Source organism: Pan paniscus, chromosome 1 (genome assembly GCF_029289425.2).
Source record: "Pan paniscus chromosome 1, NHGRI_mPanPan1-v2.0_pri, whole genome shotgun sequence".
Taxonomy (NCBI): domain Eukaryota; kingdom Metazoa; phylum Chordata; class Mammalia; order Primates; family Hominidae; genus Pan; species Pan paniscus.
The window spans coordinates 82,112,411-82,135,959 of NC_073249.2; the positions used below are offsets into that span (position 1 = coordinate 82,112,411).

Consider the following 23,549-nt stretch of genomic DNA (forward strand, 5'->3'; position numbering starts at 1 on the left):
TGCGAGGAGAGCTGCATAGCAACAGTGCCAGCACAGAATGCAGTGTGCCCTGGTGCCTGGGACGCTCTTTCTAGGATGTGGCCCAGGGCAGGCATGACAGAAGGAGCCAGGCATGAAGGGAAAGGTGGGACCCAGAACTCCAGTACGGATCGGGTGTTCAGAGCCTGTGGCATTCTGTGGTTGGGAGTGGTGACTTCTGCTGTGACTTTTCCATTCTCACCCACAGCTGGAAGTGAGGCTCCAGGCTGGCGGCATTGTCCTGGGCTGAACTGTCTCCTGAAATTCCCATGTTGAAGCCCTAACCCCTAGTACCACAGAATGAGACTGTATTTGGAGGTAGGGTCTTCACAGAGGAAATTAAGTTAAAATAAGGTCATTACGATGGCCCTTGGTCCCACCTGGCTGGTGTCCTTATGAGAAGAGATGAGGACACAGACACGCACAGAGAGAAGACCATGTGAAGACACAGGGAGAAGATGGAGAGAGGCATCAGAGGGAGCCAGCACTGCTGACACCTCCGTCTCACATTTCTAGCCTCTCGAATTGCAAGGAAATAAAGTTTTGCTGTCTAAGCCATCCAGTCCATGGCACTTTGTTACAGCAGCGCTACCGAACTAATAAAGGCATTGAACTTGGCCTTGGGGAAGCTGCTTCTGGGGCTGCCCCCCTCCTTATCCCCTCCTTACCCCATCGTACCATGCACACTCCGCTCACCCCTCTCCCTACTCCATTGCTAACCTCACACAAGCAGAGCCATTGGCTCCACTCCCTGCTTTGTGCTTAATTGGTGCTTTTGTTTCTAAAACTCAAAATGCTTAACCAGACAGAGGGCAGTCCCTACAGTTCCTGGACTTTGGCTTTGGCTGTGGCTGGAACAGAGATCTTGGCTGAAGGGATGGGCGGCGGTCCTTCTGGTTAGAGAGCACAGGCCTCCTGGTAGGCCTCTGGGGTACCAGGCCAGAGCTGGACCCAAACACTCGAGAGTCAGGAAATCCTGCCTACCCCCTGGCTGGTGGCTTCAAACACAGCCTCTGCTTCTGAGTGAGTGGTCTGGGCCTGGCCCAGCCTGGCCTCTCATCTGTAACAGCTGCTCAGAGCTTCAAAGGGAAGCCACAAGAAGAGGAGGAAGCAGAGGCCAGAGGGGAGGTGAACGCCTCACAGCTTGACCCTGCCCCCACCCCAACACACACACATCCAGGCTCCAGAGCACCTGCTTCTCTTTGAGGGACCAAGCTGTTTGCAGACATTTCCCCATGTTTTCCAAAACACAGTGGAGACAACACCTTGCATCTGTGGAGTCTTTTATATTCTTTCCAAATCCTTAACTCTGAATTCATTATCTCATTTAATCCTCCCAATAAGCCAGGCAGGGATGAGATGATCATCCCGGTGAGGCCCCCAAATCTTGTGCCACTGATTCAAGATCCCACAGCAATTTAGTGATGGGATTTGGTCCAGAGCCTTGAACTCCTGTTGGCCACTCTGCCTAGCTTCCTCCTGCAACGTGTTAACACTTGCTTGGTTCCCCTCTGGCACACACATGGACACACACAGTGCATCTTTACAGCTGCCCCAGAGGCACAGGTGAGCTGTTTATTATTATGGACACAAGACACCCAGGCCCTGGTCTGTCTGTCCTTTAAATGTTATGCCTACACCCAGGCATCCCCATTAACACACAGGTCCCTTGGAACAATGCTGTCCTCTCCCTTAGTCGTCAGCTAGGCCTTAGATAGAAAATTCTTGTCCCTGTGAGGAAGGATCCTCCTCTCAAACTCCTTTTCTCTTTCTCTGCCCCCACAGTCCCTTCTGAAGCCCAGCTCTCCTGGTCTTTAGTCCATATGAATGACCAGCCTTCTAAAGGCCTCATACCATGCTCTCTCCAATCCATTCCTTGAACCACGGCCAGAGCCAACTTCCTGAAATTCAAGTCTGGTTATGTAACTTTCTGTCCCCCCCATCACTCTGGGAATAAAACAAGTGGTGAGGCCAAGCTGTGGTTTTTGAGAGCTGTAACACCCCATAATATCATCAGCCACACCAAATACATATTCCGTTTTAGGTGAAAAGTATGCTTGTTATACAAATAACAGTGTCAAGGCTAGCCCCTTGGACTCTCCCCTTGCAATTAGACTGTAGCCCCAAGCGCCTTCTGTGTAGAAATCCCGGCACCTCCAGGATCAAGCCCTGAAGAGGTTCTTGAGGTCTTGCCTGGCTTACCAACTCAATCTGGTTGGATCCTGCACACTGTCCTCTTTCACGCTACTTCCTCCAGCTAGAACACCCTCCTCCTCACCCTTCAACTATCCATTCCCTCTCTGTCCTCCTGGATTGAGCTCAGGTTTCACTGCCTTTAAGAAGTCTTTCTTTCCCCCAGCCCCTCCCCACTCTGGGCAAGATACCTAGGTCATACTCAGATCTGTGTTCTGAGCACAGATCTCTTAGAATACTTAACCAAACTGTTTCAATCACTTGTTATCATTCTGACTGTCTTACCAGACTGCAAGCTCCCTGAGGGCAGGATCCAAGTTTTATTACCTTTTGTGTCCAGAATTCCCAGCACAGAATCTGACACAGTGGGCACTTATTAAATATTTATTAAGCAAGCGAGTGACTGATTGCTTCTCCTCCCAAACTCAGGCCACTCTTGCTCAGGACTTCAAGGGATTTCCTAGAGGACCAGCCCATCATTCTCTAGAGTTCAGCCCAAACCCTCTGGTGTTCTGCCTCCATCCCTGACTGGTGGGTGAGATTCTTGGTGTCCTGGTGTCCCCGGGCTCACTGTTGCCCGCACCCCATCACTGGTATGTAGCTTCCCCCTATCTGCAGCTGCTCCAGCGGGAACTACCATATGATTGCTTCATTTCCAGGGGGTCCACACCCCTTTCCTGTGCTCCCCTCCTGTCCGCTCCCTGCTGGTGGAGGGGGAACCACAGGACTTGCTGGAAGGCACTGGGAGGAAAGGGCTCTTTGCTAAACCGGCTTAGTGGAGGGCTCTCACCTCACGTCTCCTACCTGGCATATCTCGCTGAGCCTGCAATTGTACACACCAGGTACATACAGTGAGTCTTTGCAAAAGGAAGGAAGGCCAGGGCTGATTTGGCAATGCTTGTCAAGAGACACTCATATCCTTTGACCTAATAATTCCACTCCTGGGAATTGCTTCCAGAGAAATAATTCAAAAGAAGAAAAAGGATACATGTACTGTTTATAGCTATGTTATTTGTAATAAGGAGAAAGTAAAAGCAAATGCTGTGTTCCAAAATAGAAAAATGATTAAATAATTATGATATATTTGTATAACAGAGTGTCGTGAAGACATTTACAATGAAAATATGACTATCAGGAACAAGAATACTGACCTGGAAATAATGTTAAGAGAAAAGATAGAGTACAGAGTTGTATATACACTGATTACAATTATGTAAGAATTATGCATTTGGCTAAAACTAATAAAGATGTGGAAAATTCGAAGTAGTTATATTATGCAGGATTGTCTTTTTATTCCAACTTTAAAAAATAATAAAAGGGATATAATTGAGGATTTCAAGGAACAAAAAAAAGAAAAAGAAAATAGTTGTGTTAAGATGATGAATTTCAAATCTTAAAATATTTAAGATTAGCTTAATTTTAGCAAATTAATATTTTAAAACAAAGTGACTAGAAACTAGAGAAAATGTCCTGAACAGTCCTAGGGTTTTCTAGAAAGAATTTTTATTGGTTGTGGTCTTATCGTTGTTTTGTTTTATTTTATTTTTGATATAGGGTCTTACTCTGTCACCCAGGCAGGAGTGCAGTGGTATGATCACAGCTCACTGCAGCCTCCATCTCCCAGGCTCAAGCAATCCTCCTGCCTCAGCCTCCTGAATAGCTGGGACTACAGGTGCACCACCATGCACTGCTTTTATTTTATTTAATTAATTAATTTAGTTAGTTATTTTAGAGATGAGGTCTCACTATGTTGCCCAGGCTGGTCTTGAACTTCTAGGCTCAAGCAATTCTCCTGCCTTAGCCTCCTGAATAACTGGGACTACAGGTAGACCACCATGCACTGCTATTTTTTTTTTTTTTTGTAGCGATGGGGTCTTACTATGTTGCCCGGGCTGATCTTGAACTCCTGGGCTCAAGTAGTCCACCCTGCCTCAGCCTTCAAAGTGCTGAGATTACAGGTGTTAGCCACCGTGCTTGGCCCCTTGTTTTAAAAATAAGAACATGCCTCATGCAGGCCTTCCCAATGCATGGCTGTGGGTTATAAATTGCTTGCTGTGGAACCTGCAGCCTGATTAACACTAAAAGCACTTAAAGACATGTGCCTAATGGACAAGTAATTCTGTTGCCTCTACCCCCTTCTCTTTCTTTTTTTTTTTTTTTTTTTGAGATGGAGTTTCACTCTTTTTGCCCAGGCTGGAATGCAATGGTATGATCTTGGCTCACTGCAACCTCTGCCTCCCAGGTTCAAGCGATTCTCCTGCCACAGCCTCCCAAGTAGCTGGGATTACAGGCTTGCACCACCATGCCAGGCTAACTTTTGTATTTTTAGTAGAGATGGGGTTTCACCATGTTGGTCAGGCTGGTCTCGAACTCCTGGCCTCAGGTGATCCACCCTCCTTGTCCTCCCAAAGTGCTGGGATTACAGGCATGAGCCACCGCAGTGGCCTCTACCTGCTTCTCTACCTGGCTAACACTACCCCAGGTTTTGGGCGATGCCCCGGAAGTTCCGAGGATCCTATTTCTCTTGAGGCATCCACTCCCTGAGCTTGAGAAAGAGCTCTGGAAAGGAGGGGGTCACACAAAGGAGAGTCCTGGGGATGACGCCTAGGCAGGATTAGAAACTCGAGCATCAGGACAATAGCTAATGCATGTGGGGCTTAAAACCTAGATGATGGGTTGATAGATGCAGCAAACCACCATGGCACATGTATACCTATGTTACAAACCTGCACGCATGTATCCCGGAACTTAAAGTAATATAAAAAGAAAAAGAAAAAGAAAAAAAAACTCTAAGTCTCACACAAAATTGAGTCTTTCTACTTCTTTTTTTTTTTTTTTTTTTGAAAAGTGTTAGCTTATGGTTGGCTATAACTCCCAAGCCCTCTTTCACTGTCCTTAGTCTTCCTGGCATTCCTCAAATGTGAGGGCTGTCCCGAGCTGTCTTTGGCCTGCTTCTCTCCTTATAGCCGCTGCTCACCACCCAGGCCTGCGGTGAACCACTGCTGCGCGAATGACCACCCAGCTGCGCCTTGGCCCAAAGCCCTCCAAACTCCACTTCTGAATTTCCAACAGGGTGTCCTGTCAATGCCTCAACCAAAACTCAGCCTCTTCTGCACCCCCAACAAGTAAAATTCTTCATGCTCCTAGATGGAAAACGCAGTCATTCTGATCACTTTCTCTCTAACTCTGCCCCTGTGACAGTCTCCAACCAAATACCAAATCTGCCCTGTGGATTCTTCCCGCAGTTGGTTTCCCAGCTTCACTGCCTTTCCATTCTCAAGGCCACCTCTCACCGGTGCCTTGGCCTCTCAACTGGTATTTCGGCTTCTAGATTAATTAATGGCCCTCCAGTGCTCCTTCCATCCCTTCCATCCCATGAGCCCCACTCTGCAAGGACCTTCATGACAGACTGAGGGAAGCAGGCAGCATCAGTGCTGTCTCCCTAATGTGTGCACCACCTCACTGCATCCAGTCCTTCCAACAGTGTTTACCCACCCTCTCCCCATCTGCTGTGCGCACACATGTGCACCCACACCCACACATGTGGGTTAAGAGGTCTTCCACTCTAGTCACTTAGGGCACTCACAGTTCCCCGTGGGCATCCTTCATTTCTTCTCATCACACTAGCTTCTCACCACCATCCCCTTCTTTGCCTCTTCATTATTACCACCTGTTTAAAAAAAATTCTTCCTAGTTTTTGGTGGCCACTCTGATGTCACCCTCTCCCAATAAGCCTTCTTCAGTTGAATAAGTTGAGAATGTTCTTTCTCTGTGAAATTCCCCAGCCTCATGGTCTTGTTGCTTATATAACACTTTAGCATATCCTGTGCCCTGCTTTATCTGGGGACACATCTTATCTCTTGGCACCACCACCACTAAACCTCCAGCTTATTGAGATACTGTCTTTATATTTTACTCCCTCCAGGAATCCAGACAGCATCTGTCATACAGTAGGCCCAATAAATATTTGTGGAACAAATGCATGCGTATTTCCAAGCCAGGTCTGTCCTATGCTAGTGCATGAAATTTTCCTAAAGTTAAGCAGAGGATTTTACATTCATCCCTGTTTAATTTTATTATGTTGGTTTTGGCCCAGCATCCCATCCTATATAAATCATTTTGAACTTGAATATGTCATGTAGCATATTAACTATCCCAGCTGTGGGTCATCTGGATTCTTTCTATTTTTCATCCAAGTCATTAACAAAAATGTTTAATAATCAGGGCCAAGGATAGAGCCCAGTGGCCTGCCACTGGAGACTTTCTTCAGGAAAGACCTGGGGTCCTTAATCAAAATACTTTGGGCAAGGTAGTTCAACCTGCACTGAATACATCTTGTCAAAAAATCCTTTGTAATACAAGTAATGTGACCACGTGAGAAATCAGAATACCCTTATTGGCATAGGAAAGCACTCAGTTGGAAAGATCAGGACTGATGGCAGCTTAGACAGGGAGAGGGGCTCTGGTCTGAATGCTTAGCCTCTTACTGTCCAATCCCCGCAGCTGTTTTAGCAGTCTCTGAATCCCACCCTGTTCAGCTCCCTAGGCAGGGGCCTCCCCACAGAGGTGTGAAAGGTAAGGAATTGTCAGGGTACAGGCAACCCAGGTATGTGGGGGGAGGAGGTGGAAGGGGAGCTCTACTCCAGACTGCTCTCCTTCCCATTTCCTACCTCCTCGTTTCATTGATCTACCTGGGTGAACCCAAAAAATACACTTGCCATCTGCTCTCCTTCCCTCCCTTTCTTTGAAATGTATGTATGTATGTATGTATGTATGTATGTATGTATTTTTTGAGACAGAGTTTCACTCTTGTTGCCCAGGCTGGAGTGCAATGGTGCTATCTTGGCTTACTGCAACTTCTGCCTCCCGGGTTCAAGCAATTCTCCTGTCTCAGCCTCCCGAGTAGCTGGGATTATAGGCGCACGCCACCACACCCAGCTAATTTTGTATTTTCAGTAGAGAAAGGGTTTCTCCATGTTGGTCAGGCTGCTCTCAAACTCCTGATCTCAGGTGATCGGCCTGCCTCGGCCTCCCAAAGTGCTGAAATTACAGACGTGAGCCACCGTGCCCAGCCAAAACATATTTCTTGAGCCAAGGAGACTGACTCCCTTTTTCTTGCAGGTTTTGGCTGCCCATGAGCCTGACACTTGGATTTGCTATTCTATGCCCAAGCCTCCCCTAGTCTCCCAGGTTCTAGTATGGATTTATGTGGGATACTGTTCCAGCATTGCCCCCAAGACCCAGCCTCCTACAGAAGCCCAGAGAGATTTACCGGCAGTTTTGCATGCAGGATGCAGTAACCACCCCTCTGTCAAACTCTCAGGCTGGAGGAGAACTTCAGATGTCCTCTTGTCCATCCCGTGTCCCAGTCAGAGCTGCACCAAAAGCGCAGGAGGCTGTTCTTTTCTAAATGATTATAAAAGCCTCTTTCCTTAATCAATAAACAATCACATCACACCTAATATGTGTGACGCACTAAGCACTTTACACAACCACCGACTCATTTACACCTCACAACAACCCTAGCAGGTAGGTGTTATCATTATTTCCATTTTACAAATGGAAAAACCAAGCCATGGAGAGGTCACAAGCTAGTAAATGGCAAAGTCAAACTCAAACCCAGCCATATGGCTCTCTGTGCTCTTAGCCCTTAAGCCATTGCACTGCCTCCCCACGAGGCATATGAAGCCTGCATTCCTGCATCTACTCACAGGATGTGTTGAACATACATTATGCTCATCATTGGATGTTAGGACCTATGATGGGGATTTGCAGAGCTTACAGTTTAGCTGAACAGATACAGGAAAGTACTTTGACAATAAAGTGTGGTAGAAGTGTAAAGTATTTTTCCTATTACTGTTGCACAGCTTAAAACCTCCTTTATGCCATAAAAAGCCTCTTTGTCCTATATTGGAAAGGTTCACTTTGCTCATGTGCACCAATGTCACCCTCTTTGCCTTCCCTTCTGCCACCTTCCACTAGGCACAGAGAGCGCCAGTGCTTTCTTACAGAAGACACACTCAGGGTTGTTACAATTTTTCACAATATCAGTTTAATAAATACTAATAACACCACCACCATGCATTTGTGAAATAATTGAACGCTTCAAGGTACTTTCATAAGATATTTATTACATGCATAATCTTACTTCCTTTTCAAAATAACCTTGGAAGGTAGGTAAAGCAGGTATCGGTTTTACAGAGCACGGAACTGACCGGGATCCTGAGGCTGGTAACTGACCCTGAACCTAAAACCCAGGATTGATGGACTTTCTCTGCATGGCATCCCCCTTGATCTACTACAAATTCAATAATCAGGCAAAGAAAGCCTTAAGGGAGCAGAGGGCTATCTGTTGCTACCATTTCTTCAAATTCTACTGCCTAATTCCAATGTTACTCACAGGCCGACTTTCACCAACTCCTTCCTTAGTCACAAAAGGTAGGGCTTATGTACAAGCCTTATGGGAAAGAATGGTGATTCTAAGTGTTATATAACTGCATGTAGAAAAAAGACATAGATTCCCTTTCACCAAGGGGGAGTGCATTCCAATCAAAAGGCGTAGACAATTCCATGCTGCTCACATAGCCACAAAGACGTCCACCTCCCAAGAGCCACCTAGGCTATAAGTTGCAACTCCTGGTGGCATGCTCCATGGAATTGGCTGTTCCAGGACTAAGAGGCTTGAGAAACAGTCTAAACAGATGCCCTTAACGCTTATGTTTATATTTCTCTGATATATTTTCCTGCATATCTGCACCCCTAGCTTCTCGTTCAAACATACTTGCCTCTCTCAATCACCCCCAAAGCATGAAGAACAGCTGACATCATTGAAAACATTATTTGTGCTTATGAAGCAGTTTTCATTTCAATCTGCAAGAACATCTCCGACCACAAAAGCCGTGTAAGACTCAAGCGAATGAGCCCTGAGTGGTGCAGATAAACGCTTTCTCCCTCGGCTTTCCCCCTCTTGTCAGCCTGAAAGACACAGTCTTACTTCCAGACACAGCTCAAAGATCGTCTGCTTTGTGAAGGCTTCTAAGACTCTATCAGGCCACTAACAATGTTTGTGAAGTACTTCTAGCTCTCATCATTTGGAGGCCATGAGAGGATGGTACTTCCTGCCCCTATGGTTAAGTGGAGCCATGTGGATAGTTAGGAACCTTCCAAAAGAGAGCATTTAATGGCCAGCGTGAGTCTTCCAGAACTTTCCTTCCTTCTGCCATGACAACAAGCAAAGGGGTAGCTGCTCCCACAGCTTAGGTCTCAGAGGGAGGACAAGAAATGAGCCAGAGCAGAGCCCCCAGCCAACCCTCAATGGACTTGCAGCAGGGGTGAAAAGTAAACCTTTGTTGTTTTCAGCCACTAAGATTGTGGCATGGTTACAGCAACACTAGCCTGTCCTGTTATTTATGCAACAGGACTGTTTACTCACTGCCTTTTCAGAACCAATCACACTGTTTTGTAATTACTTCTTTCATTTATGTCCCCTCTTTACCTTCAGACTGTATGAATCTTGAGGGCAAGGATTGTGTCTTATTCTTATTTTTTTGAGACAGAGTTTCACTCTTGTTGACCAGGCTGGAGTGCAATGGCGCGATCTCGGCTCACTGCAAACTTCGCCTCCCAGGTTCAAGCGATTCTCCTGCCTCAGCCTCCTGAGTATCTGGGATTACAGGCATGCACCACCACGCCCGGCTAATTTTGTATTTTTAGTAGAGACGGGGTTTCTTCATGTTGGTCAGGGTGGTCTCAAATTCCCGACCTTCTGTGATCCACCTGCCTTGGCCTCCCAAAGTGCTGAGATTACAGGAGTGAGCCATTGCACCCGGCCAGGATTGGTCTTATTAATTTGCATTTGGTAGCGTCTTGGTGCGTCTCTAAATAAATGAATGAAGGGATTAATGAAAGAATAAGATATTTAAGAATAGGATTTTATAATCTTGCTAGGCATGATCCTTTACAATGGTGGTGGTGATCCTAGACAATCTTGAGTGGCTCTTCCCAGCCTGCTTACACCATAGTTATCTCCCTGAAAAGTGACCAGATGAGTTGGGGGTGATCCTCATGGCTTCATGGAAATGCTCCATAGTGGCCTGGAGACAGACTTCCCTTCCCAACTGCAGCTCTCTGAACAGAGAATTATAGCCGAGACCCAAGCACTAGGGGTATGGATGACACAGCTGTATATATGGGCTACCTAAGAGGCAGGAAATTAGTCACACAACAGGTGTCAATAAATATTCCTTGGTAATTTGCACCCAAGGCACTAGTGGGGGCTCGGGGGGTGGTTATAATATAGCTTAACAATAACCCAGGATTCACTCCTCCAATCCCCAAGTCCTTTACCTTTATATGGATAGCAGGTTGACTGCGATAGTGGGGTGAATGGTGACCCCCTAAAAGATATGATAACTTCCTGGACAGGAACAGTCTTTAATGCCTGTAATCCCAGCGCTTCAGGAGGCTGTGGTGGGAGGATCACTTGAGCCCAAGAGTTCAAGACCAGTCTGGGCAACATAGTGAGACCTCGTCTCTACTAAAAATACAAAAATTACCTGGGCGTGGTGGTGCACGCCTATAGTCTAGCTACTCAGGAGGATGAGGTGAGAGGATCACTTAAGCCCTGGAAGGTTGAGGCTGCAGTGAGCCATGATTGTGCCACTGCACTCCAGCCTGGGCAACAGAGCAAGACCCTGTCTTGAGGAGGAAAAAAAAAAGATATGCTCACTTCCTAATCCCTGGAACCTGTGAATGTTACCTTATGTGCAAAAACAGTCTTAGCAGAGGTAGTTACCAATTTTGAGATGAAGAGATCATCTTGGATTATCAACGTAGGTCCTGATCCAATGACACAGGTCCTTATAAGAGACACACAGAGGAGAAGGTGTGGCAAAGATGAGGCAGACTGGAGTGATGTGGCCACAAGTCAAGGAAGCTGGCAACCACCAGGAGCCAAAAGAAACATGGAATGGAGCCGCCCCTCGAGCCTTAGTGGGGAATGAGGTCCTGCTGACACTCTGCTTTTAGACATCCGGCCTCCAGAACCATGAAAGGAGACGTTTCTGTTGTTTTGAGCCACCCAGTTTGTGGTACTCTGTTACAGCAGCAGCCCTCGCAAACTCATACACCTGCCAACTCCACTGGCATCAGATTCTCCACCTGGGCAGCACTTCCGCACTGTATAGCAGCCTGGAGTGCCAGGCATCTCTTTGAGTCTCCCATTTGTTTCCCCAAGGAAAACAAGCATTTGGAATCATCCTTGTTCTTCTCCTCTCCAGTACTTAAATTCAGGCCTTTGTGAGGGGATTCAGGCATGACTGGACAACAGGGGCCAAGGGGCTCCCCCAGAAAGACCCCTTGAGGGCATTGGAGAAAGTAAGCCTAGTAGAACAAGGCGTGGCGCTGCAGCTAGGGTAGCTGGGCCCTCCTAGCCTCAGCTCTCAGTCTCTTGGCATTTGTTAAAACAATGAGAATGGGCCGGGCATCGTGGCTCATGCCTGTAATCCCAGCACTTTGGGAGGCCAAGGCAGGTGGATCACCTGAGGTCAGGAGTTCAAGACCAGCCTGGCCAACATGGTGAAACCCCGTCTCTATTAAAAAATACAAAAATTAGCTGAGCGCAGTGGCAGGCGCCTGTAATCCCAGCTACTTGGGAGGCTGAGGCAGGAGAATCGTTTGAACCAGGGAGGTGGAGGTTGCAGTGAGCCGAGATTGCACCATTGCACTCCAGCCTGGGAGACAGAGCAAGACTCCGCCTCAAAACAAATAAACAAAGAAAAAAAAAAACAATGAGAATGAAAATGGTTCTTCTCCCTACCCACCCTATCCCCACAGATAGTCGTGCTTGCTAGGGAAGACCTAGAGAGCTGAGCACCACTGTGTGGAGGACTTCAGAGAGCCAAGAAGACAATACACAAAAATGCAAAATCAATAAAGTCATTATATATGAGTTCATTTGAACATGCGGGTCAAAGGCGTCCTAGTGTGCTGGGAGTCAGAGGACCTTTTTGTTTGTTTGTTTGTTTGTTTTGAGACGGAGTCTCCCTGTGTCACCCAGGCTGGAGTGCAGTGGCGTGATCTCCACTCACTGCAACCTCCGCTTCCCGGGTTCACGCCATTCTCCTGCCTCAGCCTCCCAAGTAGCTGGGACTACAGGTGCCTGCCACCATGCCTGGCTAATTTTTTGTATTTTTAGTAGAGATGGGGTTTTATCATGTTAGCCAGGATGGTCTCAATCTCCTGACCTCGTGATCCGCCCGCCTTGCCCTCCCAAAGAGCTGGGATTACAGGCATAAGCCACCGCCCCCGACCAGGACCTTGGTTTTAACTCTTGACTTGGCTACTAACTGACTTTAAGTACGACCATTGGTAAATCGCTTATGTTCAATTTCGTCATCTTTAAAATGAAGGGGATGGAATAAATTGCTATGGTTCTTTCTTGCTCTCAAAACTCCAAAGCCCTAAAAATGAATTTGGAAAAATCTCCCTGTTTTGCTTTAGGTGTGGGCACCAGTTTCACCCAGAGACACAACTGGGGCCTTTCAGAAGTCTTTTAGCTGTGCAGAGGAGGGCTCGGAGTAAACCTGTGCCAGGCCTTACAAGCGCCAAGCCTTGAGCTGGCTGCCCTCCACCACAGCCTGGCCTGAGCTGGAGGAAGACTGGCCAGGCTGAGGGGCATGTTGTCTCCCCGAGAGCCCACACAGGTGCTGTGGGGGAAGCCAGAGTTTCTCCAGAGCAAGAGGAAGAACAGGGACAGGATCCCACCGGATAGGGTAGGTTCAAATGTTAGAAGGTTGGTAATTACCTTCTAGACCCTGGGCACATCATTTAAGCATCTCAAAGCCTCAGCATCCTTTCCTAGAAGACTGATATAATATGACTTTATGAAGATTAAAAGAAATAAATCTGTGAACAGCATCTATATATAGTAGGCATTCAACAAGTGGTAGTAATTACCATGACAACAAGCTTTAGGTCTCTCCCACACTGACATCGGTGTGGCTGCTCAGAAATGAATTTCCCATTATTCATCAAAACATATCTGTAAAGGATGACAAGCCAGGAACCTGAATCCTGGGAATGTGCTTCAGAGATGGAGGTCGTGGTGGGCAGCCCAGCAGGGTGGGAAAAGCGTACATTTAGCTCACGCATTGGGAATGAACTATTGAAGGTGGAGGGTCTAGCGGGGAGGCTCAGAGGAGGCCCAAAGCCTGCTGCGGCACATTGTGAGATGCAAATTCTCTGTGACCTGTGGCGTGGGTGCTGGATTGTGCAATAGCAGCCACAAGGCCCAGCGGCACTGCTTACTGGGTTTGGGCTGATGCATGTGGTTGGCTGCTGCTCTACAGTCCACCCTGGTGCATCCCTTGTCTGCCTCTGGGCAAGCAGGAGAAACGCTGACTTTTCAGGGGGTGTACAGGAAGTGTGGCCATAGTGGAAGGAATGAGCGGGGCTGCAGGTGGAAGTGTGAGTGGGAACAGAAGGGGTGTGTGTGTGTGTGTGTGTGTGTGGTCTATTCCTAGAGCCCTCTTTCTGTCAGAGAAGGTAGGAGGACTTGGGGTGGCTTTTTGGTGAGCTTGACCAAAGGCATTCCCTCGGGACCTGGAGCCTATTTCAAATCAACTTCTCTAGCAGGAGCCTTTGGGGCAGGCCCCAGGCAGGCATGTGCTGCCATTAGATTGAGGTCTCCTGTGTGTTCTGCACCCTAGGGCTGCCAGGAGGTGGGGGAAGAGCAGCACTTGTGGAGGAATCCCCAGCACAGGAAGCTAGTTTTCTCTACCTTGTATTAGAGGAGCTTTTGAACGCCCACATACCTTAGAACTTATCAAGATTCTATCTTGCATGTTTTTATGTCCTGTCATTTGGGTATATCTTGTTTCCCCAAATAGAATGAGTTCCTTTTAGGGCAGGAACTGCAACTTACATTTCCTGTACTCCCCATCTAGTCCTCAAATATCTTTATCTTGCTTTATCCTCCAGGAATGAACTACTTATTATTTCCCATGCACACCATGCTGTTTCTTGCACCAGTAGCTTTGCTCTTGTCACTCTTTCTGATTGGAATGCTCTTCCCAATTTTCTGCCCTTGGTTAACTCTTACTCACCCCTCAAGATTCAACTCAGAAATTATTTTTAGCAGGAAGCCGTCCCTGAGCCCCAGGCTGATGCTCCTCCTCTGTGGGTGTAAGCTCTCATCCCTGCTCTGTAATAATCTGTTTAGGTGTTTGTCTCCCCTCTTAGACTGCAAGTTCTTCAAGGGTCAGCAAGCTGGTAGATACGTACCCCTTTAGATCCGCAGTGCCTGGCAGGCAGTAAGGGCTCAGTGTGTGCTTACTGAATCTAACTAAAAACCTAGTGCATGGGCCAGGCGTGGTGGCCTGTAATCCCAGCACTTTGGGAGGCTGAGGTGGGTGGATTACCTGAGGTCAGGAGTTCAAGACCAGCCTGACCAACATGGTGAAACCTCATCTCTACTAAAAACACAAAATTAGCTGAGTGTGGTGGTGCATGCCTGTAATCCCAGCTACTTGGGAGGCTGAGGCAGGAGAATTGCCTGAACCCGGGAGGAGGTTGCAGTGAGCTGAGATTGTGCCATTGCACTCTAGCCTGGGCAACAAGAGCAAAACTCCGTCTAAAAACAAACAAACAAAAAACAAACAAACAAACAAAAAAAACAAAAAGAAGCTAGTGCATGGCATGCCGTGAATCATTAATGATTAATTATAAAAGATTCAGCCTGGGAAAGAGTAGTGATTGCTACCTCGAGGCCAGGAGGTTGGCCCTGACATGGTACGAACAGGTTCAAAACAAAGGGCTGGAGACATCTATGATGCTGACTCAAATTTTTGGCTGGAGATAATGTCTGTTCCAATGTCCAGAATTTCTCAATGCCCCCACCTGACTGCTCTAGCTTGGAGGCTTCTAATACTATTCATTAAGGATAGGCTCTAATGGCATCTCAGAGGGGTCTCTTACAGAGGTAAGGGCCCTGCACCTCTCTTAGGGACTCATTGGGATTTGGAATTGCACTGGCTGGAGGCCCTTCCCATGGAATAGGATTTGATCCATTCAAATAAATGGCTCTACAGGGTGAGCCTCATGGGCTTAGCCAGCTGTTTCCACAATTCCCAGGAGATGGGTATTCAGGAAGCTCCAAAGGAAAAAAACGGGAGGCTGACTGCTCAGAAGACCAAAGAACCAGGACAGTGTTCATTCGGGTCTGGCTCTGGTGATGAGCTTCAGGAGATTCCTAGGGCAATCCTGTTGATAGTGGCAACTCAGTGTTCATCCTGTGTCCGAAGCATTACTGAAACTTTGCTGCTACAAGAACCATCCTTCTGTCTTACTTCTGAAGGCTTGGGTTGAACTACTCCCCAGGTAAGAGAAAAACTGCAAGCTGTTGGCTTTCCAAAAGTCCAATAGTGCCTAAATCCTCAAGATACCTCTTGGTGAGTTGGTTTATCCCTTTACCATATGGCAGAGGGCAGTTAAAGATTGTTTTATTTCACCCAGAGCTCTGAGATTTTTAGATTCTAATGAGTTGAATAGGGTTGGTCAGGCTGGCTCCACAGACTTAAATATTATTACTGGAGAAAAGCGGAGCTGCCTTCAGATTTCTCTGGAACCAAAATGCTTTCTCTTGCGGCCCTGATAAGATTACCGGGCTGCTGAGCCGCCAGTGTTCAGATTTCCCACGGAACCGCGCGCGCCAAGCTCTGGCTCGCAGTGCTGTGAGGAGCCACGCTGTGGATCAGGCTCTGAAACCCGACTCCTTTCCAGGAATGCACACTCACCCCCTCCTGTGATAGGGCCTGGGCTGGGCCCTTAGAGTCTCACTCCCCAAATTCCCCCTGTCGTCGCAGTCCAACAAATGGAAGATGTCTGCTGAGTGGGGGCCAGTGTGAGGGTGAGGGTCCCACAGAACACGCGGGAGCCAGAGAGGAATGTGGGGTATTTGGGCATGCCACAAGTCCACCGAGCCAAATTCTAGCTTCAGAGGCTGTGCAGTTCCTAATTACGGCCCATCAGCTCCAACCAGCAGCCAACATATGGCTCAGTGAGAGGGTGGGTGGGTCAAAAAACAGCGAGGCTGTGGGTGTTTCTCCTAGTGTTTCAAGGTGAAATATCAAAATAATCTTTTTAAGATTTGGATTCGTTACATGTTTCTCTTCTATCTCCTAGTCCCATAATTTTAAAAAATGTGGTAGAAAATGTTTACTGAAGTAAAAAGATATGGATGAAAAAGTAGGTCACAAAACAAACACATTATATACACCAATATGTACACACACACACACACGCATGCACACACACACACACTCTCATCATAGTAATACTGACAGTCTGTGAGAATGTAAAGACATGAGAGCTCCATAATTTTTAAGTAACATTTAAAATACAAGATCTGGTATGCAATAAGGGCCCAATAAATACTGAGTAGGTCCATGAATGACAAATAATATCTGGGAATGATTTGCAGTTACCCCAGAGAAAAGGATTCATTTATTGTCTCCACCTAAGTTTGAAATTTATGATTTTTTTTCAGTGCCATGATGTGCCTACAATTTAGTTGAACAAACAAAGGATTTAGTCAGCGAAAATTATACTTTTTTTCAAGTGCCCTCAGGCTATTGGCAGTGCACACAATTTATATTTAAGTGACTAACAATATTAACTTAAATGTGACATCCTACGCCTCCAGCTCCTTCTTTACACACCTCTGTCCTCTGGGTTCCTATCCACAATAGCATTACCTATTATCTCTTCTAGAGGAGAATCACATTTGTATCATAACAGGTTTGTATTTCTTAGGGAGTGGTGGACATTCTGCTTAGAACAATCAAAACCAACATATCTAAACACTGCTTGTTAAAAAAAAACCCTGATCTTCCTTCCCTCTTCAATATTTGCTCATGCAACAAGCCTTTCTTGGTGCCCATTAGGCTCTAAATATATAAGACATGGCCCCTGCCCTCAAGGAGCCTTCCGGGGTGACAGTTAGGGAGGCTGACAGTTCCAGTTCTGCCTAGTGTTCTACTAGTGGCTTGAACAAAGTGCTCTGAGAGTGCCGTAGAGTCTGGGGGCTTCACAGAAGCCTTCCAGAGGTGGAGATGTTTGAGCTACAGACCGAGAGGGGAAGGAGTTCCCTATTTATGCTAATCATTTATCAAGCAAACTTTTATTGAGAAATTATATGACTATATGCCAGGCACTGTGCTCATTCTGGAGACTCAAAGACCAATGAGACAATCTGCCTGCAAAAGGCTTTGTATGGAGCTGTAAAAGTTGGTACTGCCATTTTCCCTGGCACCATAGAGAACTTCACTCTTCTGGGCAGCTTGGTGATTTCTGACTTCCCTTCCAGTGCATGGTCTTTACTCTTTTCCATCTTCTCCATTCTTATTGTATCCTGAAGTCAGAATATACCTGTACTCGAAAAGATGCTTTCTCACCTGGTTCCCTTGCTCACTCCATGAAGTGGCATTTTTGCTGTATCATCCCGGCTACATCACTGCTGCCAGCTGCCTCAACACCTCTCAGAGTTTCCTACTGTCCATGGAGCAGAATCCAGGGCCATACAACTCTGGCCTTCAAGGGTTGCAGATGGCCTCTGCATGAATTAGAAAAAGCCACCCGTTTGAGGCTCAACTAGGCAAGGAGATTTTGTATGAACAAAAAGTAACCTTTTCCTCCAAGTGACTTGGATTTCAGCTCCCACTCACCCACTTAGCTGGGCATCTACTATACTCAGTGACCTTGGATTTATCTTATTACTTTCATTTTTTTCTGTTACTGCTTTCCTACCTTCCTTCCCAGCCAGCTGGACAAAGCTGGCATGTTCTCCCTGTGCCCATTCCTTATACCTTCTCCACCTTACCCACATCTTTCTTCCAAGGCTTCTTCTGAACCTAATCTAGTCTGAACTCCTGCAGAACTCATGATCTGCAGCAGTATTCAACTGGCATTTATGCATTTGAAGATTATATATGTGACAGGATATAGTCCCTTTATTGGGTTGTGAGCTTTTAAAAGGCAGGGATCAGATGGCATCTATACTTTGTTTATTCCACAGGGCTTTATGAGGGATGAAGATTGATGTTGTTGATAATGGTAACAGTGACTTTAAAAAAAGATCTCTCAAAGACTTCCAATAATACGTGAGCTTTAGAGAATGAATATTGAGTAACCCTCGTTGGTCTGGTTTGGATTCCTAGTACTGAGAAGTAATATAACTTAATTTCTTTCCAGATACAGTAGCCCTTTCATGTCCCAAAACTGAGTTTCACCTCTCAAAAGAGGGTTTTACTCTGAGATTTTCAGAAACCCCCAAATCCAACTCCTGCATATCATGCTTCACCATGAAAAGTTTACTTCCTGGCTAAGAATGGTCACTTCCCTGGCTCCTAGATTTCCTCTTTACTTTCTTCACTAGCAGTTGCATGTTGTTTTTTTGTTTGTTTGTTTTGTTTTTGTTGTTTTTTGTTTTCCAGGCATTTGGACAAAGAAACTTCAAAAGCAGCCACTGTCCAACCAGCAAATTGATGCCCTGCAATAGACGCAGGGTGATTTGTCAGGCTTCTGGCCGGCTGAGCGATTCCCTCCCTGCGTCCCTCCCAAACCCTAGCACGGGAGTGATTTTGGTATCTTGGTGGAATCCTGCATAAGTTACTACACATCTCAATAAGGGAGGGCCTTCTCTTTTACTGCAATCCCCTCCACCCTCCAAGCCACACAGGAAGTTGCTCAGCTGATAGTTTCAGGGCCTCTGCCATACACTATTCCTTCCTCATCTGAGGGGGGAGAAACTGCCTCTGTGGAAGGAGACCCTCCTTGTTTTCCTAGAACAAAGTTGACACTTGCATTTGGCCCTCCAGTAGCAACCTGCTTGAAGTCTAAGAGTTGCTTTTCTCTTATCTCCAATCCGTTTCTTCAAGAGGTTAGACAGGCCATACATCATAGTGAATCTGCAGCCTGGGGCCTAAGGCAGTTTGTACACTTCCAAAAGAGGGAAGCCACTTCTAAAACAATTTCTTAAGGAGACTTCACCCAACCCAAGAAGCTGGGTGTTGCCTGGGCCATTTCCCTCCTCTGCCCTGAAGCAGTGGCCAGCTCAGAGAGAACCCTGTTGTTTTGTGTTTGTGTGATCTTTGGGTGGATGTGTGCACACCACCTGCTGAGCTTCGCTGTGTGCGTGCCTCACCACCAGCCCTAATCTGCCAGAGCTTCCTGGCCTTGCAAATGTTTCTGTGGAGGGTCCATATTAGACTCCAGTGGTTCTTGCAGTCTATAAAGTCTCCTTGAAGGTGATTCCCTGTTCCTTGAAGACAACTGGCTGGGCTGGATGCCTGAATACAGCTCCCTGACTTCTCTAAAGGACAAACTTATTGCCCCTTTAGAGAAGTCATGAAGCTTTGCCGGCAAGCACAGAGTCTAGCTTAGAAAACACAACCAGGGCCAGGAGTGGTGTGGCTCATGCCTGCAAATCCAGCACTTTGGGAGGCCAAGGCTTAGAGGATCACTTGAGCCCAAGAGTTCAAGACCAGCATGGGTAATATAGTGAGAACTTGTCTCTACAAAAAATTTTAAAACTAGCCAGGCATGGTGGTACACACCGGTAGTCCCAGCCACTTGGGAGGCTGAGGTGGGAGGATCCTTTGAGCCTGGGAGGCAGAGGTTGCAGTGAGCTGAGATTGTGCCACTGCACTCCAGCCTGGGTAACAGAATGAGACCCTGTCTCAAAAGAAAAAAATAAAAAGACCACCAAGGCCCAGGCACAGAGCCTGGAGCGGGGAAGAGATAGCGGAGTTAACTGAATCCTGATTGCACTGACCACAGTCTAGTGAGCAACACAGGTTTCCTTTTGAATATGAGTGGGAATCACCTTTAAAACTATATAACATTTGCATCTTCTCAAAAGCCCCAGGTCCTACTAAGATTGACTTAGGGCTACATATCAGGTCTCATTTTCAAGGAGGAAACACAGGGAAGCCTCAAGATGTGCAGAAGAGAGGGATGTGGGGAATACACCCAACCACTCCTCTTCTGAGGTTGGAACAGAACAAGGAAAGTCCCCGGACCTCCTCTCAGCAGGCAGAGAAGTGCGGGGCCTCCCTCTGGCAAAGCCTGCAGATGTGGCCAGCATACCTCCATACACACAGCTTCAGAGGCAAGGGTGTCCAAGGGAGTCTTAAGTTTTATCAGAAATAATGTCATTCGACTGACCAGTAAGGGGAGCTTTCAGAAAGTTATGGAAGAAGATGCGACAGACACAGGAAGGACTTCAGAAGCAAGAGGACAACTGGACTCTCTAAAATGCCACTCCGAAAGCGAAAAGGGAAGCCCACAGACCCACGAAGACGTGCTGGCCTCGTGTTGCCAGTTCTGTTTCTCTTTCAATACCCATCTCTTCAGATTGAAGGGCTTCTGCCTTCTTGCAGAGTTTTTGCTGACACGTTTACCCATTTACAAACCTTGGCTGCACCTAACTATTTTTTTTTTTTTTTTTTTTTTTTTTTTAGCATTTAAGTTCCTAGCCAAAATACCCGGGCCTCTAGGAAAGCCCTTTTCTCTCCCTCTGAGATCTTTCCTTACCAACCCCAGCCTCCCAACCCGGGTGTCCTAGGTGGGACCAGGGACGATCCTTCGGAGTTGGTCAAGGAGGCGTCGGAACAGCAGGCATTTGCCCTTCTAGTTGGCAGCAGCGATGAGCCGCATGCTCCATGCTCAGGGCAGGGGCAGCCGCCCGGGGAAGGGGCGCCCGATACACCGCTCACCGCTCAGCCCCGCGTCTCCCTCCGGGGTCCTTTACCTCCATGTCCTTCAGGTGCCGACTCCGCGGCAGACGCACCCGCTCGCTCGGGCCGGAGCTCACGATCCCCGCTGTCCCCTCCGCTCCCGGCCGTGGCCAGTTTCGGGCTGCGGCGGGCACAGGGCGAGTGGGCGGTGGCGCGCGCCCGGCTGCGCTCGGCTGCGGGACTGCCCCGGCCGCGGGGGCCCTGCGCGAGAGAACGAGGAAGGAGGAGGAGGGAGGGAGGGAGGAAGGGGAGGGGAGGGGAGGGTGGGGAGCGGGGAGGGAGGCCGACGATCAGGGTTTAAATTTAGACGCAAATCTAAACAGATACTGGCCCTCCCAGGGCAGGACTCAAGAGCGGGAGCCACGACTCCATGTGCCCAAACATGGGGATGGGCAGCCGCCGGGCCCCTCTGTCTCGCGAAGTTTCTCAGGACCCTGGGCTTTGCCACGGTCTCAGTCCTTCTCAACGTCTCCCTCCCTTAATGCGCCTTCTTTCTTTTTCCTGTCCCTTCAAGAATTAGAGTGGTCCTTTAATTCTTTTTGTTTCCTCTCTTTTCGATTTCCTTCTTTTGTGTCCATCCTTCCTGCTTTCCTTCTTCCTCTCCCTCTTTTTAAAATTGCATTACTGTCATACCTGGTTTCCCTGCAGTTCTTGGGTGGAGTTCGAGGACCCTCCCTGGTGGAAGGCGTTTGTGTTCTACCAAAAGAGGAGCCCTTCTGACCGAGGCTTCAGAGCTCAGCGTGGCGCCGACGGGACCACCTTTCCCTTCTCACCTCTTTTCCTCTCCACCTTCCAGGAAACCACTATCTATCCATCTATCCATCTATCTTCTGTATACGAGTAGAAGGAGGAGGAAAATCAGGAATCCATGCAAAGTTTTCCAAGCTCCCTGAAGTGGTAAATCTTTTCTTCAAACCTTGCTTTGACTGATGCATTCGGTTTTGTGGGAATTTTGGCTCCCACAAGCTGCTTGCTAAAGGGCCTCGTCTCCATTCCTGTTAAATATAGCAAAGGGCAAGATGCTCAACATCTGATTCCCATAGGGCCCAGCATAGCAACCTTCCTTTAGGGCCATCCCGGCTGGGCAGCAGAGACCGCATGGGAGGGATTCGGGGACTGGAATCTGCACCAGTGTCACTCCCTGCTACCCGGATCCCGGCCCCCTTCAGACCCTTCGGCAGAGAGAAACAGGAAAATGCCTTCAGAGACCTGTGAGTGCCAGGGTATTGGCTGGATATATGACGCCTCTGGGTTATCCCACAGCATTCTCACCCGCCCAACCCCAGCTCAACCAGGGGAGGGGAGCCCCATCAGAGGTGGGCAATGGGACAGGTGATGGTGAGCGCTGTGAAGAGACTTGTGGAGAAACAGTAGAGAAAAAAGGCTGAGAGTCTGCTCCTGCTACAAAGACTACCCTGATTCTGGTTATCCCGGCACCATCTTTGCACTTTCAGGCACTTAGATTGCTGCTTTGGGTACCAGTCTTAGAAATATGGCCTCCTTCCTGTCGTAGAACTTTCTAAGGCCCAACTTTCTAAAACACTGGCAGCCCTAATGCCAGAGTGGCTTCTAGTTCTTTAGCTTAGCTAAGCATAGAGGAAGACCCCTGGTTTTAGGAACAGACAGATTGAGGGCTGAATTCCAGCTCTGCTACTTTCTAGTTGTATTTTTTAGACAAGTCACTTAACTGCTCTGATTCTCATTTTCCTCACCTATACAATGTAGTAGGCACTCTGCAAAAAGTGGCTGTTTTTATCATGCTTAGCCCCATGTACAAGCTTCAGATGAATAAGAGCCTGATATTTCTTTTATTTAGAGACAGGCACTCGGGGACCCAGTGAAAAGAGCCCTCACTCCCAGGAATTAATAGTGAGGCCCCTCCCAGTCCAGCCACATGGCTGCTCAGGTGAAGACTCCAGAGCAGAGTCGGCAGTAAGGAAGGGTATTTACTGGTAACCTGCAAGGCACACTTTTGCTTGTGCTTCTTTCCTTTCTTTTTAAAGGTGCAGGACGTAGTGATGACTGCATAGTCTACTATCAGGTCTTCTAACTCTGCTCCACAGGGCCTTTTCCTTTCTCCCTCTACCTAGTCCTCCTTTGTGCTCAGAATGGGGCTGCCCCAGCACAGGTTTCTGGCTTCACAAACAGGAGGGCGGAAGTGCTTACCCAGAGGAAACCGTTAGGCCTAGATAACATCAGTCACCCAAGGTGACTTGCAGCTGCTCCCCACGCCCTGCTTAGGCCTCTCTTGGCTGAGAACAGATGACCACAAAGCAAACAAGCTTGGCCTCCACCATGCTCCTGGGTCCCCAGTGCAGAGTTTAATGCTGCTCCAGAGCTATTTGGGCCCCAGACTGGGACTTCTCCTGAGGGAGGGGGTGGAAAACGGGGAGGGAGGGACCAAGAGGTAGCCCCGAGCTGTGTTTAGGCAGCCATGAGTAGGTGTGGTGTGTGTACTCCCCTTATCTTCTTCTTCTGTCCCTACAGAAGATCTCCAGGAGCCAGAATAGCAGTAACTCTGCTGATAAACACCCAGGTTTGCTG

The 23,549-nt window shown here is 47.7% G+C and overlaps 1 protein-coding gene across 4 annotated transcripts in view; it reads right to left on the minus strand.

Moving 5' to 3' along the window:
- RCSD1 (RCSD domain containing 1) overlaps nucleotides 1–21,230 on the minus strand; it is a 75,947-nt gene extending 54,717 nt beyond the window's left edge. For 2 of the 4 annotated variants that reach the window (XM_034939725.4, XM_034939711.4), the window contains exon 1: nucleotides 21,020–21,220. In XM_034939725.4, the coding sequence (XP_034795616.3) occupies nucleotides 21,020–21,025 (6 nt within the window). In that variant the 5' untranslated portion in view covers nucleotides 21,026–21,220. Of the gene's footprint in view, nucleotides 1–21,019 lie in introns of all 4 variants that reach the window. The other 2 variants (XM_057302206.2, XM_055112038.3) reach the window with 2 other exon arrangements.
- Between the last annotated feature and the right edge of the window lie 2,319 nt (nucleotides 21,231–23,549).